This window comes from Bubalus bubalis, chromosome 16 (genome assembly GCF_019923935.1).
Source record: "Bubalus bubalis isolate 160015118507 breed Murrah chromosome 16, NDDB_SH_1, whole genome shotgun sequence".
Lineage (NCBI taxonomy): Eukaryota > Metazoa > Chordata > Mammalia > Artiodactyla > Bovidae > Bubalus > Bubalus bubalis.
The window spans coordinates 40,455,664-40,474,494 of record NC_059172.1 but is presented as its reverse complement, the minus strand read 5'-3'; the positions used below and the strand labels follow the sequence as shown (position 1 = coordinate 40,474,494).

Genomic DNA, 18,831 nt, shown 5'->3' with positions numbered 1-18,831 from the left:
TTCTTTGGATAAGTCTATTCGAGTTTTTAGCCCATTTTTGAATTGAGTTATTAGTTTTTATGCTGTAGAGTTGTATTAATTCCTTACATATTTTGGAAATCAACTCCTTATCAGATGCATAGTTTGCAAACATTTTCTCCTATTCTATAGTTGTCTTTTCACTCTTATTTCCATGCTGTGCAGAAGCTTTTTAGTTTGATGCAGTCTCACGTGTCCATTTTTATTTTTATTGCCTGTGCTTTCCATTTGGTATTAAACAAATCACTGCCAAAGCCAATGACATGAATCTTTTTCCCCTATGTTTTCTTCTAGGGGTTTTATTCTTACAGTTTTAGGTCTTACATATAAGTCTTTAATCCATTTTGAGTTGATTCTTTTGTATAGACCAATACAATTGTCAATTGTCTTACATTGTATGTGTGCACTGTGGCATATATATTACATTTTCTTTATCCATTTATATGTTGATGGACACTTAGGTTATTTCTATGTCTTGGATATGGTGAATAATGCTGCAGTAAACGTGGGAACATATGTATCTCCTTTGAGATAATGTTTTCGTTTCCTTCAGACATATATCCAGAAGTGGTATTGTAGAATCATGTGATAATTCCATTTTAACTTTCTATTTATTCTTGATTCAGTCTTAATAGTTGTTTGCTTCTAGGATTTGTGCATGTTTCTAGGTTATCCAATTTGTTCACATACATTTATATTAATCCCTTATGATACTTTTTTATTTCTGAGGCATCCATTTAATGTTTCTTCTTTCACTTATGATTTTATTTATTGAGCCCTCTCTTTAGTCTAACTATAGATTTGTCTACTTGGTTTATTTTTTAAAATTCAGTCTTAACTTTATAGATTTTTAAAATTATTTTTCTATTCTCTATTTGAATTGTTTCTGTTGTAATCTTTACTATTTCCTTCCTTCTGCTAATGCTGGGTTTTTTCTTCTTTTTCTAGTCCCTTGAGATATAAAGTTCAGTTCTTTATCTTAAATTTTTCTTTCTTTTAAATGTAGACATATATCACTATAAACTTCCCTTTTGGTACTACATTAGCTGCATATCAAAAGTTTTATTAGTTGCATTTCCCTCTTCATTTATCTCAAGATATTTATACACTTTCTTTTGATATTCTGTGACCCAGTGCTTGTTCAAGAGTGTGTTATTTAGCTTCCTTGGAAAAGATACTTATATATAACTAGTATAATTTCAATTTTCTTAATTTTGTTAAGAACTATTTTGTGATCTCATATGTGGTCAGTGCTGAAGTGTGTGCTTGAGAACAATGTGTTTCCTTCTGCCATTGGGTGAAAAGTCCTGTGTATGTCTGTTAGGCTCACTTGGTCTGTTTGGTTGGTTGGTTTAGTTGCTATGTCTGACTCTTTGGACCCCATGGACTGTAGCCTGCCAGGGTCCTCTGTCCATGGGATTTCCCAGGGAAGAATACTGGAGTGGGTTGTCATTTCCTTCTCCAGGGGATCTTCCTGACCCAGGGATGAACCCAGGTCTCCTGCATTGCAAGAGGTCTCCTGAATCGTAGGTGGATTCTTTACCAACTGAGCCACCAAGGAAGCCCCTCTTTGGTCTATAATGTTCAAATCTGTTATTTCTTTACTAATTTTCTGTCCAGGTGTTCTGTCCATTATTGACACTGGAGTATTTAAAAATACTATGATTGTATTGTCGATTTATCCTTTCAGGTTTATCGATATTTGTTTCATTTAGGTGTTTTGATATTGAGTGCATAAAAAGTGAAAGAGTTAATTGCTTAGTCATGTCTGGCTCTTTGTGACCCCATGGACTGTAGTCTGCCAGGCTCCTCTGTCCATGGAATTCTCCAGGCACGAATACTGCAGTGGGTAGCCATTCCTTTCTCCAGGGGATCTTCCTGACCCAGGGATCAAACCTGGGTCTCCCGCATTGCAGGCAGACTCTTTCACCACCTGAGCCACCAGGCAAGCCCCTGTTAAGTGCAAATATATTTACAATTGTTATATTTTCCTGTTGAATTGATATTTTAATATCTGTGTAATGATCTTTTTTGTTTCTAGAGACAAAAGTCTTTTTGACTTAAAGTCTTTGATATTAGCAGAGCCACTAAAGTGATTTTTTACATGGCATATTGCAAAAAAGATGGAAAACTGTTATCAAAGTGTCTTTTTCAAGGCTTCTCAAGAATTTAAATAAAAAACTTTAAATTATACAAACCCAAAGAAATAAAGAAGAAAATAGTAAAAGTTGAATATAAATTATGAAATAGAAAGTTAATGTACAGTGCAAAAAAGCACAAATCAAAATTTTATCCTTTGAAAATACTGATAAAATTGATAAAACACTAACAAGATTTATTAATAATATATATAGAAAATACAATATTGGAATGAACATAGAACATTACATATCTTACAGAAAATAAAAATAAAATATAATTTTGAGATATAAAGAAATTGGAAAACTCTTTTGAAGAATATGTTATCAAAAATGACAAAGAAATAAATTGAGGAACTAGATATTTCTTTATTAATTAATGAAAATGAGTCTTATAGTAAAAAAGTTTTCTATAAAAATGGAAAGCCCAAATGGCTTCACCATTGAAGTCTTACAAATATTATAGGTATAAATATCACTGATCCTATAAAAAGTTCTTCTGAAAAAAGACAACAAAGAAACCCTTTCCAAATCATTTTTATATTTTGATATCCCCACTTGTAAATTTCATTTCAAGAATGGAAAATGATATGCCAATTTCTCTCACAAACAGATGCAAACATCCTAAACCAAATATTAGGAAATCAAAGCCAATGATAATAAGATGAATAAAAATCCAACCAAAGTTGGGTTTATTTCAGCAATTCTAGATTGCTTTAATATTCATAAGTCAAAGAGGTACTTTCATATCTGAGTTAGAATGTACAAGGATATGAAAAACATTTGATCATATGGTAACAAGAAAAACCTCAAAGAAACAAAGATCATATTTATGTATTTGATGAACTAGGAGCAGAGGATTCAAGCAAGCCTTGATGGAATGACATCCATATAGGTGAGCAGAGTGCACACCTAAGGACAAGTGCATAGTCTCGTCTGCCTTACAGAGACACTTTGAAGGGAAGAAAAGGCATTAGCCAATTCTTGATGACAGTATAAATTGTCTGCACAAATAGAAATTTAGAAGAAACCCAAATGTAAAAATGGTAACAGAAGTAGTGGCAATAAACACCTTCTTGAGACATATTATAAAGAGGGATGGCAGGTATATTGTATGTCTGCATCAGCCGAGGGTCTTAATCTATAATTTTATGCTCTGAAAATGCTAACTAGCTTGCTAAAAGAAAGCTCCACTATGCCTTAACCCCCATTCCTGCCCACTACTCCCCAGTAGTTTTTCCTACTACTCAAAGGCTTGTCTGCAAAGGTTCAAGCCAAACTTTGCAAAACAAGCTTTGCAAACCAATCTTTGAGAAGTAAGAGAAACTTAAGGGAACTCTCAAAGGCTAAGCCTTCAGGATTTCTTTATTATCTGACTGAGTCTTCTGGTGGCAAAAGTATAGAACAAATTCTTTTGGTCTGGCTTAGATTAGATGGGAATGAAGCTTTTCTAGACTTCAGCATCACTATTCCCAAAGAAAATAATAACCCCGTATAAGAGAAACCAAGTCTTCCATAGAAAGTAACCCGCACTGTCGACACCACCATCAGTTGCATTTCTAGTTGCGTACATGATGCCTTTTGAGATGTTAATTTATAAGATGACTTTTTAAACTGTATAATTTGACAGAAGGAAAAAAAACACCCTCTAATCAGAGTCTCTAAATAATGAACAGAGAAGAGAAGAAGTAAAAATATATTCTCTAGATATCTTCATCCTGAAATATACACATTTCATTTGAACCTAGCAGATTTTCACAAAAATGCTGTACTCTGTGACTGTAGAAAATTATAAGTTAAAATTGGCATAAATCAATGTTTGGGCATTTTATGTTTAGGTCTTCACATAAAATGATAAGACTAATGGACAACATAAACACTCATCGTGTATGTTTTTTAATATTTATTTTTATTTATTTACTTGGCTGGGTCTTAATTGCAGCATGCAGGATCTTTGATCTTCATTGCAGCATGCAGGATCTTTGGTTGCAGCATGTGGGATCATTCCCTAACCAGGTCCTCCTGCCCTGGTAGTGTGGATTCTTAGCCACTGGATCACCATAGAAGTCCCCATCAAAAGTTCTTGAAATTATTTTTTTGCAGTTTCCGGATTCACATTGCATTTGTTTCAAAATGACTGATGTATTTTAGTCATCAGTTTTCTCATGGCCTCTTTCACCTCTTTGTTCCTCAGACTGTAGATCAGAGGGTTCAACATGGGGATCACCACTGTGTAGAAGACAGATACCACTTTGATGTGGTCAGGTGAGTAGCTTGACTTCGGTATGACATAAACAAATGTGACTGTCCCATAAAACAAAGTGACTGCAGTGAGGTGGGAAGTGCAAGTAGAGAAGGCCTTGGACCTTCCCTCTGTAGAGCGCATCTTCAGAATTGAGTGGAGGATGTGTAGATATGAAACAATTATGGTAAACAGTGTGATTACAATTATTGACCCAGCTGAGATGGCAGGAGATATTTCGGCAACATAAACATGGGTACAAGAGAGCTTCACTAGTGGTGGCAGGTCACAGAAGAAATGGTTGATTTTATTTGGTCCACAGAAAGTCAGGCTCAGTAAACATCCGATAAATGATGAAGCATTCACACATCCTCCCAGGTAGGAAGCAATCAGTAAGATGACGCAGACCCTGGGAGACATGTGTGTAGAGTATAGAAGTGGCGAACAGATGGCCACGTAGCGATCATAGGCCATGGCAGCCAAAAGGAAGCACTCAGCTGTTCCAAAGATAACATCAGAGCCAAGCTGAGCTATACAGCCAGCAACTGGGATAGTAGTCTTTACTTCTAGGAAACTCACAATCATAATAGGTGTGACTGATGAGGAGTAACCAATGTCCACAAAGGCCAGATGGCTGAGGAATAGATACATCGGGGTGTGAAGCTGAGGGGTTCCGTGAATTAATGTGATAATGCTGATATTGCCCAATATGGTAGCAACATAGATTCCTACAAAAACCACAAAGAAGATGGAGCAAAGTGTAGGATGCTCCGTTAACCCCAAAATAACGAATTCTGTCACCATTGTGTGGTTTCCAATCTCCATCTTACTTGGAATGATGCCTTTTGAAATGAAAATCAGTGGATATTAAATTAAATGGAATGATCTCATAATTCACATATTTACTTTACCAGCCAACCTATCAAAAAAGTTAGAACATTGATCTCAATTTAGCCTAATGCTAATACTTTACAAAATGTTCCCAAATATATTTACATTATTCATGATTTGACAATATTAATGTACACTATCTTAAGTCCAAAGATACTCACAAAATACCAATGGCTCAGATCAGAACACACTGAGCACTCACATTTGTATCATTTGATCAAAGCAATGATGTTTGGAAATTTGATGAGAACCAGAGGTGAAACATAATCACTTTGCTCGTATTTAACAATATCCATATTTTTATTACAATTATATTATAGTATAATTAATAGAATGTAATATTGTTAAAATAATATCTGTTTTCTGGTCACATTGGTCACTCTCCAGCCCCAACACAGGTGAGACTGTAAACAGTACATGCCAATGCATGATGGAAGGAAATGCCCTGTCTCTCTTCTGAATCAAATTAAATTACCAGTGGATCAGTCTCTCTCTTTCATTAAGAGACATATTAGCATAATACATTTTGAAGGAGGTCACCATTAACTTCATTACCTCCGCCATGGTTTGGTCTCAGGTCAAATAACAGGGAGGGAACACAACCCTGCCCATCAACAGAAAATTGGATTATAGATGTATTGAGCATGGCCCTGCCCATCAGAACAAGAACCAGTCTCCCCCACAGTCAGTCTCTCCCATCAGGAAGCTTCCATAAGCCTCCTATCCTTATCCCTCAGAAGACAAGACAGAATCCTCAGAAAACCACAATAACATAAAACTAATCAAACTGATTACATGGACCACAGAATTGTCTAACTCAATGAAACTATGAGCCACCCAAGATGTGTAGGGCCACCCAAGATGGATGGGTCATGGTGGAGAGTTATGACAAAATGTGGTCGACTGGAGATGGGAATAGCAAACCACTTCAGTATTCCTGCCTTGAGAACCCCATGAACAGTATGAAAAGGCAAAAAGATAGGACACTGAAAGATGAACTCCCCAGGTTAGTAGGTGCCCAATATGCTACTGGAGATTGGTGGAGGAATAACTCCAGAATGAAGAAATGGAGCCAAAGCAAAAACAACTCCCAGTTGTGGATTTGACTGGTGATGAAAGTGAAGTCCAATGCTGTGAAGAACACTATTGCATAGGAACATGGAATGTTAGGTCCATGAATCAAGGCAAATTAGAAGTGGTCAAAAGGAGATGGCAAAAATGAACATCGACATTTTAGCAATCAGTAAATAAAATGGTCTGGAATGGGTTAATATAATTCAGCTGATCATTATATCTACTACTGTGGGCAAGAATCCCTTAGAAGAAATGGAGAAGGCTTCATAGTCAACAAGAGTCTGAAATGCAGTACTTGGGGGCAATCTCAAAAATGACAGAAAGATTGTCATTTGTTTCCAAGGCAAACCATTCAATATCATAGTAATCCAAGTCTATAGCCCAGTCACAAATGCTTAAGAAGCTGAAGTTGAACCATTCTATAAAGGCCTACAAGACCTTCTAGACGAACACCCAAAAAAGATGTTCTTTTCATTATAGGGGACTGGGATGCAAAAGTAGGAAGTCAAGAGATACCTGGAGTAACAGACAAGTTTGGCCTTGGGAAAAAAAAAAAAAAATGAAGCAGGACAAAGCCTAGCAGAGTTTGCCAAGAGAATGCACCACTCATAGCAAACGCAGTCATGTTAGAGATGACTCTAACATGAACATCACCAGATGGTCAATACCAAAATCAGATTGATTATATTCTTTGCAGCCAAAGATGGAGAAGCTCTATACAGTCAGCAGAAACAAGACCTGAAGCTAACTGTGGCCTCAGATCATGAACTCCTTATTTCCAAATTCAGACTTATAATGAAAGGAGGGAAATTCACTGGACCATTCAGGTATGATATAAATCAAATTCCTTATGGTTATATAGAGGAAGTGAGAAATAGATTCAAGGGATTAGATCTGATAGAGTGCCTGAAAAACTATGGATGGAAGTTTGTGACATTGTACAGGAGGCAGGGATCAAGACCATCCCCAAGAAAAAGAAATGCAAAAAGGCAAAATAATTGTCTGAGGAGGCCTTACAAATAGCTGTGAAAAAAAGCTAAAGGCAAAGGAGAAAAGGAAAGCTATACCCATCTGAATGCAGAGTTCCAAAGAATAGCAAGGAGAGATAAGAAAGCCTTCCTCAGTGATCAGTGCAAAGAAATTGAGGAAAACAATAGAATGGGAAAGACTAGAGATCTCTCCAAGAAAATTAGAGTTACCAAGGGAACATTTCATTCAAAGATGGGCACAATAAAGGACAAAAATGGTATGGACCTAACAGAAGCAGAAGTTATTAAGAAGAGGTGGCAAGAATACACAGAGGGACTATACAAAAAAGATCTTCAAGACCCAGATAACCACGATGGTGTGATCACTTACCTAGAGCCAGACATCCTGGAATGCAAAGTGAAGTGGGCTTCACTTCACTTTGAAGTGAAGGAAGCATCACTACGAACAAAGATAGTGGAGGTGATAGAATTCCAGTTGAGCTATTTCAAATCCTAAAAGATGATGCTGTGAAAGTGCTACACTCAATATGCAAGCAAATTTGGAAAACTCAACAGTGGCCACAAGGACTGGAAAAGGTCAGTTTTCATTCCAATCCCAAAGAAAGGCAATGCCAAAGAATGCTCAAACTACCGCATAATTGCACTCATATCATATGCTAGTAAGGTAATGCTCAAAATTCTCCAAGCCAGGCTTCAACACTATGTGACCTGTGAACTTCCAGATGTCCAAGCTGAATTTAGAAAAGGCAGAGGAACCAGAGATCAAATTGTCAACATCTGTTGGGTCATCAAAAAAGCAGGAGAGTTCCAGAAAAACATCTACTTCTGCTTTATTGACTATGCCAAAGCCTTTGACTGTGTGGACAACAAATTGCGGAAAATTCTGAAAGAGATGGGAATACCAGACCACCTGACCTGCCTCTTGAGAAATTTGTATGCAGGTCAAGAATCAACAGTTAGAACTGGACGTGGAACAACAGACTGGTTCCAAATTGGGAAAAGAGTACATCAAGGCTGTATATTGTCACCCTGCTTATTTAACTTATATGCAGAGTACATCATGTGAAATGCAGGCTAGATGAGCACAAGCTAGAATCAAGATCACCAGAAGAAATGTCAATAACCTCAGATATGCAGATGACACCACCCTTATGGCAGAAAGTGAAGAGGAACTAAAAAGCCTCTTGATGAAATTGAAAGAGGAGAGTGAAAAAGTTGCCTTAAAGCTCAACATTCAGAAAACCAAGATCATGGCATCTGGTCCCATTGCTTCATGGCAAATAGATGGGGAAACAATGGAAACAGTGACAGACTATTTTCCTGGACTCCAAAATCACTGCAGATGGTGACTGTAGCCATGAAATTAAAAGACGCTTGCTCCTTGGAAGAAAAGCTATGACCAACCCAGACACCATATTTAAAAGCAGAGGCATTACTTTACTGACAAAGGTCCATCTAGTCAAGGCTATGGTTTTTCCAGTAGTCACGTATGGATGTGAGAGTTGGACTATAAAGAAAGCTGAGTACTGAAGAATTGATGCTTTTGCATTGTGGTGTTGGAGAAGACTCTTGAGAGTCCCTTGGACTGCAAGGAGATCCAACCAGTCCATTCTAAAGGAAATCAGTCCTGAATATTCATTGGAAGGACTGATGCTGAAGCTGAAACTCCAATACTTTGGCCACCTGATGTGAAGAACTGACTCATTGGAAAGGACTCTGATGTTGGGAAAGATTAGAGGTGGGAGGAGAAGGGGATGACAGAGGATGAGATGGTTGGATGGCATCACTGACTGGATGAACATTAGTTTGAACAAGCTCCTGGAATTGGTGATGAACAGGGAAGCCTGGCATGCTGCAGTTCATGAGGTCTCAAAGAATAGGACATGACTGAGTGACTGAACTGATTAAGTGTAATACAATAAGATAGTGGTGTCTCCTGTTAGCCTGCAATTTGAGGGAATATGGAGAACAGAGACTATACCAGAAATATACTGGAAATGAGAGAGAAACATGTGTTGTGTTCGGCCACACTGAGTTTCCAGGGTTAATTTGTTAGAGCATAACATCACCTAATCTGATTAATATATTAATAATTGCATATTGGCAGGAAATGAAACTGTGTATAGAGTTTAATCCTGAGAGCAACATGAGAAATAAATCCACTTTGTATTGTTAATTGTATTTTAGGTACTGTACAGACCTAATAAAGAATACATTTCATAGTCATACATTAATAAGGTATATATTAGAATATGTTGGAAAAATGCCTACATATGTATATTATACCAGTCACGTGAGATCAAAAGAGTAATACACAAATGTAAAAAAAATCAAAAAGTCTTTTCACCTAAAAAAGTTAATGAGTAATCATGAGTTTATTACTCATGATTATGAAACCATTAATCAAAAGTTAATGGTTTAATCATGATAATGCAAAAATTAAATCAAGCTTTCAGTTTAAGCAACACTGTGTATATGAAATATCTGAAAATGTTTTCAACAAAATACTTGGATAAGCTGTTAAATCTTTTTAATTGTTCAGAATACAAAAATGAGCTTTAATATAATAAAGGAAATTTTCACCAGCCAAAAATGTTATGAGAGCTGGTAATCAGCAAAATAAGATGAAGCAGAAATGCAGCTATCTGGACACACATGCTAATCTCCACCACTTAGAACCGAATGCTTTAATAGCTGTGCAGGCTTTGGAAATACGGGATTGGTAAGACTGCAAGTTGGAGAGTTTAAACTGAGACTTTGACACCCTTTTCCACATTTCTACTCATAATTCAAGGATCTTTTCCTTCAGCCTCATTGTAATGATAGTTAACTGGTAATAGTAATATCCTCTTACTAGCCAAGTGGATGAGAAGGAGAATTTTCTTTCTCTTCTTTGACCTTTGGAGAAATAAAAGCAACAAACTCCTATCTAGGAAGTAATTGAATTGGTTTATCCTGATACAGGTTTGGGATCTGACTTTACATTCTTTGTTTAGTGTAAAGTGTAAAACCCCAAGTTGAGTTATCATAAGTCATGCATAGGCAGTAATGTAAAACAGATTACTGTAATTCATTAAAGATGTGATATATCTGCAGTAGATTAAAGAAGAATGCAAGTATTGTGCTTCTACTCCCATTGAAGAGGGAGTCAAATCCCCTACTACTCAGTTTAATTAGGACTTAGTAACTTGTTTGACAAGCTGAAGTGAAATATCACTCCCAGAATACTGGGAGCTCTGAAGCTGGGACCTCTTGCAGATTTTTTTTAGGATTCTTGGAATATTCATCTTCATCCCTCTGGGAACCCAACTGTCATGTTGTAAGAAGCCTAAGCACCCACCTGGAGTGACAATGTATAGTTAGTTGCTCCAGTTGATAGCCACATACAGCTGCACTCCCAGCAGATAGCTAACATTAACAACTAGAAAAAAACAAGGGAATTCCAGAAGAACATTTATTTCTGCTTGGCTATGCTAAAACCTTTGATTGTGTGGTTCACAGCAAAGTCTTGAAATGCTTCAAGAGATGGGAATACTGGACCACCCTACCTGCTTTCTGAGAAACCTGCATGTAGGTCAAGAAGCAACAGTTAGAACAAGACATGGAACAACAGACTGGTTCAAAATTGGGAAAGAAGTATGTAAAGGCTGAATATTATCACCCTGTTTATTTAACTTCTAGGCAGAGTACATCAAGTGAAATGCTGGGCTGGATGAAGCACAAGCTGGAATCAAGATTGCCAGGAGAAATACCAAGAACCTCAGATATGCAGATGATACCACTCTAATGGCAGAAATCAAAGAGGAACTAAAGAGCCTCTTGATGAGGGTGAAAGAAGAAAGTGAAAAAACTGGCTTAAACTTCAACATTCAAAAAATAAGATCATAGTATCCAGTCCCATCACTTCATGGCAAATAGATGGGGGAAAAGTGGAAAAAGTAATAGATTTTATTTTCTTGGGCTCCAAAATCATTGTGGATGGTGACTACAGCCACAAAATTAAGAGATTCTTGCTCCTTGGAAGGAAAACTCTGACAAACCTAGACAGCATATTAAAAAGCAGAGACACCACTTTGCTGACATAGGTCTGTCTAGTCAAAACCATAGTTTTTTCAGTAGTCATGTATGGATGTAAGAGTTGGACCATAAAGAAGGCTGAGCCTTGAAAAATTGATGCCTCTGAATTGTGCTGGAGAAAACTCTTGAGAGTCCCTTGGACCGCAAGGAGATCAAACCAATCAATCCTAAAGGAAATCAACCCTGAATATTCATTGGAAAGACTGATACTGAAGCTGAAACTCCAATACTTTGGCCACCTGATGCAAAGAGCTGACTCACTAGAGAAGACCCTGATGCTGGGAAAGATTGAGGGCAGAGGAGAAGGGGGCAACAGTGGATAAGATGGTTGGATGGCATCACCGACTCAATAGACATGAATTTGAGCAAACTCTGGGGGATAGTGAAGGACAGGGAAGCCTGTAGTTCTGCAGTCCATGGTGTCACAAAACATCGGACACAACTTAATGGCTGAACAACAACTATCCAGTCCAGACTAACTCTTCATCAGTAACAATGAAACTCTAAGACACTGAAGTAATAACTTCAAAAGCTTGAGAGAAAACAATGACCAACAAGATAATCTAAGGCAGAACTACAATTGTCTGGAGACATTTTTCAATCTGTAAATCAATAACTAGAGGTAGCTTGAAGAAAATAAATAGAAAGAAAAATTGCAATATATATCACAACAGAACATCAATAAGAGTTTTCAAATCAGTGAAGAAAGAAAGAAAATGAACCAGAAGGAAGGTCTTAATACACAGGATAGAATGTTGTATAAATATATTGACAAATATTTGAATAAGTACAAACAAACACTGAGTTAATAAAGCAAGGATTATGCTTACTTTGGAGATAAAAGTAATAGTAAAGCTAGACTTCTGGATTGTAGAACAGCATATAAGAGTTTAGAAATCATCATTCCTTCTTAACAACAATATAAAGCTGAATAAACTGACAAAATAACAACTATTCTTAGTCCATAAGAGAAGTGACATTACAGGGCAACACACTGCCCCCTAAGTTGGGAAGACAGACAGGTAGCTACAGAGGATCACACCTTAGTGGAACAGAAATTCATGAGTAGAAATCTCCTAAGGAATCACTACTCGGTTAGGAAACCCTTAAATGTAACTGATGAATTTCTGAAGGCTCAGTGTAGACAAATTTAAGAAATAAAAACTCCAAGGGGCTTAGTCATGTGGGGTACCTCACTTAAGTGTTTTACTTCCAGGAGGTCTTACCATATCCTCACAGCAAGCATCACAGAAAAATCCCCTCAGACTTCCAACAGGGGAAGGAAAGAAAGGAAGCATTCTGAAATATGCCAGCAAGTTCTGTCCGTCTTTACAGGGTCTATCCTCAGGAGAAACTATTCAACCAGAGTCTAAGCTACTTGCAATAAGGAAAATACACAACTCCAGCCCCTTCTAGTCATTCTGTCACTCTAAGGAGAAAAAACTGAGAAGCACTGGTGAAATTCACAGTCCAGGGCATAGACTCAACAAAAACTGAAACCAGTTATAGGACTGTCAAAGAAGGCAATGGCACCCCACTCCAGTACTCTTGCCTGGAAAATCCCATGGAGGGAGGAGCCTGGTGGGCTGCAGTCCATGGGGTCGCTAAGAGTCAGACACGACTGAGCAACTTCACTTTCACTCTTCACTTTCATGCATTGGAGAAGGAAATGGCAACCCACTCCAGTGTTCTTGCCTGGAGAATCCCAGGGACGGGGGAGCCTGATGGGCTGCCATCTATGGGGTCGCACAGAGTTGGACACGACTGAAGTGACTTAGCAGCAGCATAGGACTGTAGAACACTTCCTCATCCCCCACACCTTACCATGACATTACTAAAGTCCTGTTTACTTAAGTTTCTTTTACCCAGTATATTATGTTTGCCATTAAAAAATTTGTTTTCAAAGCACGCTGAAAGGCAAAAAAGTCATCAGGTCCAGAGTCAGATATGGCAGGAATGTTGGCATTAGCAGACTAGAAATGTAATTATCAGACCAGAGATGTCCCTACAGATCCCATAGATATCAAAATGGTAATTAAGAAACAGTATCAATGATTTTATGCCTGTAAATTTGATAACCCAGATAAAATGAACAAATCCCTTGAGTACACAATCTACTAAAACTCACACAAGAAGAAATAGATTATCTAAATAGGCTTATATCTATTGAAGATATGGAATTAAAATTAATAATCTTCCAAAACAGAAGACACCATGTCCAGATTGCCTCACTGATGAGTTCTATCAAGCACTTAAAGAAGAAATTATACCATTTATTTACAATCTCTTCCAGAAGATGAAATCAGAGGGAATACTTCCTAATTCATTTATGAGAACAACACTATCGCTAGACAAACACAAGTAAAAAAAACTATAGAATAATATTTCTCAAGAATAGAGATGCAAAAATACTCAACAAAGCATTAGTAAATTGAATCCCACAAAATATAAGACACAGATCTACATATTCTAGAAGTGGTTGAACAAACATGATCTGGGGGACAAAAATAAAACTCTCATAATACATAGGTAGTATCATAGTCTGATATGTAAGAAAATTCAAAAGAGTATATACATTAATTACTGTGTTTAACGAGCCTGGCAATGTTTTGATATACAAGATCAAAACAAAAATAAATGACAAAATTCCACTTCCAGAAGGATGGAGGAGAAGTACATTTCCCTATTCTGCTTATTAAGCATAATTTAAAACTCTGGATATCATATATGAAACAAGCATAAAGAGACTCTGAAAGTGGAGAATGAAATACAAACTTCTAGAAACCTTAGGATCAAAAGAATGACATGGAAGTGAGTTCCCAGGGTTTTCTTTTTGTCTCTTTCATCCCAGACACAGGGCTGGCAAAGCCAGCAACTTAGAAACATCAACAGGTGAAGACCAAAAAATAGCTCCAACAAAGTTTAGTTCTTTCTAACCAAAAGACTAGGGTGGGGGAAACCTAGCAAAACTGAAAACTTTTGGACAATAACTGTTCTACTCCAGCCTAACATCACACACACACACACACACACACACACACACACACACACACCCCACTACCAAAAAAGGATAAATGTTCTATTCCAGGTAAACATCACATACACACAACGGAGTTCCATTCCCATCAGAAAAGGATGAATGAGGAGCCTAGACATTCATATTCACCAGGATATAATGAGGTATCTCAGCCCTCTACTAAGATTGTGTCAGGAAAGTCTGAGTAGGAAACTGAAACCTTCATCTCTGGCACTCCCCCTAAGGCCACTCTGTCAGTGCCAGTCCCCATCTGACAATAATAAGGTAGCACCCTCACCATTCTCCTTTACCCAACAGAGCAGTTTTGGAGAAAGCCAGCAACACAGAAGATTTAAGGAAGATACAGAGTCTCATAATGGAATACCCCAAAGTCAAGGATTCAATTAAAAAGTCACTCATCATAACAAGAACCAGAAAAATATCAATTTGAGGAAAAACAAATAATAGTCACCAGTGCCAAAATGACAGAGATGTTGGGAGTTTGGAATTATCTGACAAGGATTTTAAGGCAATCGCCATAAAAATGTTTCAACAAGCAATCAAAAATGTAGTTGAAATTTTTTTTAAATAGAAAATCTCAGCAAAGAAATAGAAGATACAAGGAAGAAACAAATGGAAATCTTGAATTGAAAAATACACCCCAAATAAACTCAGTAAATCAGCTCAACAGTAGAATGGAGGGGATATGTGAAAAATCACTAAAATTGTGGCTAAAACAAAAGAAAAAACATTCAAACAGTGAGAAAGAATGGACTAAAAAAAATGAATAGAGACTCAGGAGCTATGGAACTATAATAAAAGATCTAACATTTGTATAGTCAGAGTCTTAGAAGTAAAGGAGAAAAAAGGTGGTATTGAAAAAATATTTGAAGGAATACTGACTTAAACTTTTTCAAATTTGGCAAAAGACCCAAACCTATACATTCCAGAAGTGTTTGAGAAAACATCAGAGGATAGTCCCAAAGACATCTGCACCAACGTATATAATAATCAAATTTCTGAAAACTAAGAACAAAGAAAAAAATTTGAAAGTAGTGAGAGGGGAATGGTACCTTACCTATAGCAGAAAACCAATTCAAGTGATAGCCAATTTATTATCTGAACTATAGAGGTTAGAATGAAAAAAATTAAGTGCTAATGAAAGAAACTGTCAACCATGAATCCTATATCCACCAAAAGTATTTTTTAGGAGTAAAGAGAAAATTGAGACATACTCAGATGAAAGGAAACTAAGAGAACTGATTACCAACAGACATATCCTAAATGAATGGCTAGAGGAAATTTCTTAAACATAAAATAACTGATAAAAGAAAGAATATTGAAACATCAAAAAGCAAGAAAATAAAAAAGGATAAGTAAAAAATATGGATAAACAGAATACATGTTCCTTCTCCTAAGTTTTATAAACTATGATGATCATAGCAAAACTTACAAAGCTATCTGATATGGTTCTTAAAATATGTATAAGAAATACTTAAAATAATTGTATAATTAACAGGGAAAGTAAAGAGACTCTTCATAGCAATTCATATGATTATGCCATAGATTTTGTCATTACCAAGAATTTTATCAGCTCCATGACAGTAATTTCAAACATCCCATCTTTTCAGTATCAACTCTAGGTCCATTATGTAAAATTTCTTTATTCCACTGAAAGCACCAATCACTGATGCAACTATATTTTCCAAGTCCAGACTCTGCCCTCTGTTCTGTTTCTACATCCCTTCTGACCTAGTTAGATTCCACAGATCATCATTATAAGCATTCCTATGGTTACATCTCAATTTCCTTGCTGCCCTTCTCTCTATTCTCATCTAAGAAAAGTAACCTGTGGTTGAAAGCACTTTTCAGCTTATGCACACCTATACTCTAATATCAAATTGTATCTTGAGAAAAACCAAATATGTTGACTAGTATCATTTTAGGTTATGACAGCAATCTTCAAGTTTGCCTACATAGATGCCCAGATATACGATATTTTCCTAGTAAATTCATTTTTTAAACATTTCATTCCATCCTTATGTCTCATAAAGAGTGAGTAAACTGTGGTCTATAGAGATTTGAAAAGTTTATCATTTTCATACATATTATTGTTGCTGCTGCTGCTGCTAAGTCACTTCAGTTGTGTCCGACTCTGTGCGACCCCATAGATGGCAGGCCATCAGGCTCCCCCGTCCCTGGGATTCTCTAGGCAAGAACACTGGAGTGGGTTGCCACTTCCTTCTCCAATGCATGAAAGTGAAAAGTGAAAGTGAAGTTGCTCAGTCGTGTCTGACTCTTAGTGATCCCATGGACTGCAGCCTACCAGGCTCCCCCATCCATGGGACTTTCCAGGCAAGAGTACTGGAATGGGGTGCCATCACCTTCTCTGATATTATTGTTAACTAAGCTCAAAACTAGAACCTATATTCCATTCCCTAATTGTTGACTACAGCTGAAAGCACATAGTTCCCATGCAATCGTCCAAGCAAGAAAATCAAATATCATAATTCATACTGGGTTTATTATATCTGGGAAAATATCTAAAGGGGCACAAATTATTTTTTCATTTAAAAATATTTATTGAGCGCTTTCTATTTATCAAACACTCATCTAGGTATTTGTGAGCTTCTTGAGCTTCACTAAAGAAACAAGAACACTGCCCTCTTACATTGTACATTCTATTGTGGAGGGCAAACAATTTGAAAAGAGGAAAAAATAAGAGTAAGTAAGCAAGAAATTTTAGACAATGCTAAGTGCTATGCAGAGAATTAAAGTATGGTGATTTGATAATGAATTTGTGGCTGATTTTAAATTGGTCAAGGGACTTCCCAGGTGGTCCAGTGGTTGAGAAGCCACCTTCCAATTCAGGGGACCCCAGTTCCATCTCTGGTTGGGGAACTAAGATCCTACATGTTGCAGGGCAACTAAGCCCAAACCCCGCAACTGCTGAGCCCACACATCTCAACTAAAGAGCCCCGTGCCCCAGCAAAGAGCCCACACACTGCAACAAAAGATCCACACACCACAACTAAGACCTGATGTGGCCAAAAGTAAATAAATAATAAAAATAAAATAAATTTATCAGCAGAAACCTCTGTGTAGAGGGAACATTTATGGAGAAGGAAATGGCAACCCACTCCAGTATTCTTGCCTGGAGAATCCCATGGACAGAGGAGCCTGGTGGGCTGCTGTCAATGGGGTTGCACAGAGTCAAACATGACTGAAGCGACTTAGCATGCATGCATGCATGCATGAATTGGAGAAGGAAATGGCAACCCACTACAGTATTCTTGCCTGGATAGAGGAGCCTGGCAGGCTAGAGTCTGACAGGTCACAAAGAGTGGGACATGACTGAGTGACTAAGGACACAAGCTAAACCTCTGGTTTCATTAGTCTCAGGATTGTGTCAAAGGCTCAAAAGACACAAATCTAGAATAAATCTTATATTTGTGTAAGAAAATATATACATGAAAGACTCAGATGAACTCAAAATATGATATGAATGCTGGTATGATATAGAAAGCATGACATACAGGGCTGCAATAAAAGATATTTCAGAGCCAAAGATCTAGGGATAAAATCCAGGTCTGCTACTTACTAACTAGGTGATCTTGTAAAAGCTACAAAATCTTTCTAAGATGCAATTTTCTTATTTTAAAAATTGAGATAATAATAATACTTACTTCACATGGTCACCGTGTTAAATGGTATAGGTTAACACACCTATGGATGGCAATAATAATAATGAATGACAATGAATGAATAATCCATAAATGAGAATCACGTCAAGTAAGCAAATATAAGCTTCCACTACCAGTGCAGAAGGACATTTATAAATCAACAACAATGAATGAATGTTACCTACTTGTCTACTATTATGATGGAGACAGACTCGAGGAATCACTTGTGTATAGCAGGGCTTATTTTTGCAGGATTTAGGAACATTAGAGTACAAGAAAGACCATAAATGCCTCAGCATCAGACATACACAAGTTTGTTAATATCCTATTGAAAATCCAATGGGAGAAAATCTAATGAGATTGAGAAAATTAGATGTGTTTTCATGTTCCTACATGATTATGCTTGCTAAGATATTTATTAAGGTCTCAAGGGCTTCATTTATTCTCATTATTTACATACATATTATAACTACAAAGATCTAATTAGGTTTGAAACTTGATTTGGACCAATATAATTAACATAAGCTATATAGAATGGGAAAGACTAGAGATCTCTTCAAGAAAATTAGAGATACCAAGGGAGCATTTCATGCAAAGATGGGCTCGATAAAGACAGAAATGGTATGGACCTAACAGAAGCAGAAGATATCAAGAAGAGGTGGCAAGAATACACAGAGGAACTGTACAAAAAAGATCTTCATGA

General features: G+C 37.0%; 2 protein-coding genes across 2 annotated transcripts in view; one reads left to right on the top strand and one right to left on the bottom strand.

Moving 5' to 3' along the window:
- The window catches only part of OVCH2 (ovochymase 2), a 91,787-nt gene that overhangs the window by 34,460 nt on the left and 38,496 nt on the right, over positions 1-18,831 (top strand). The window contains exon 2 of the mRNA XM_045162937.1: positions 4,351-4,421. The gene's annotated coding sequence lies outside the window, so the exon portion shown is untranslated. The remainder of the gene's footprint in view (positions 1-4,350; positions 4,422-18,831) is intronic.
- Positions 4,053-6,170, bottom strand: LOC102404501 (olfactory receptor 481-like). Its single transcript, XM_006052816.4, has one exon. The coding sequence runs from the start codon at positions 5,221-5,223 to the stop codon at positions 4,285-4,287; it is 939 nt and encodes a 312-aa protein (XP_006052878.4). The 5' UTR covers positions 5,224-6,170; the 3' UTR covers positions 4,053-4,284.

Bases quoted from the DNA above. Each gene is read 5' to 3' on its own strand.
- LOC102404501 (XM_006052816.4), bottom strand. From the start codon at position 5,223: ATGGAGATTGGAAACCACACAATGGTGACAGAATTCGTTATTTTGGGG.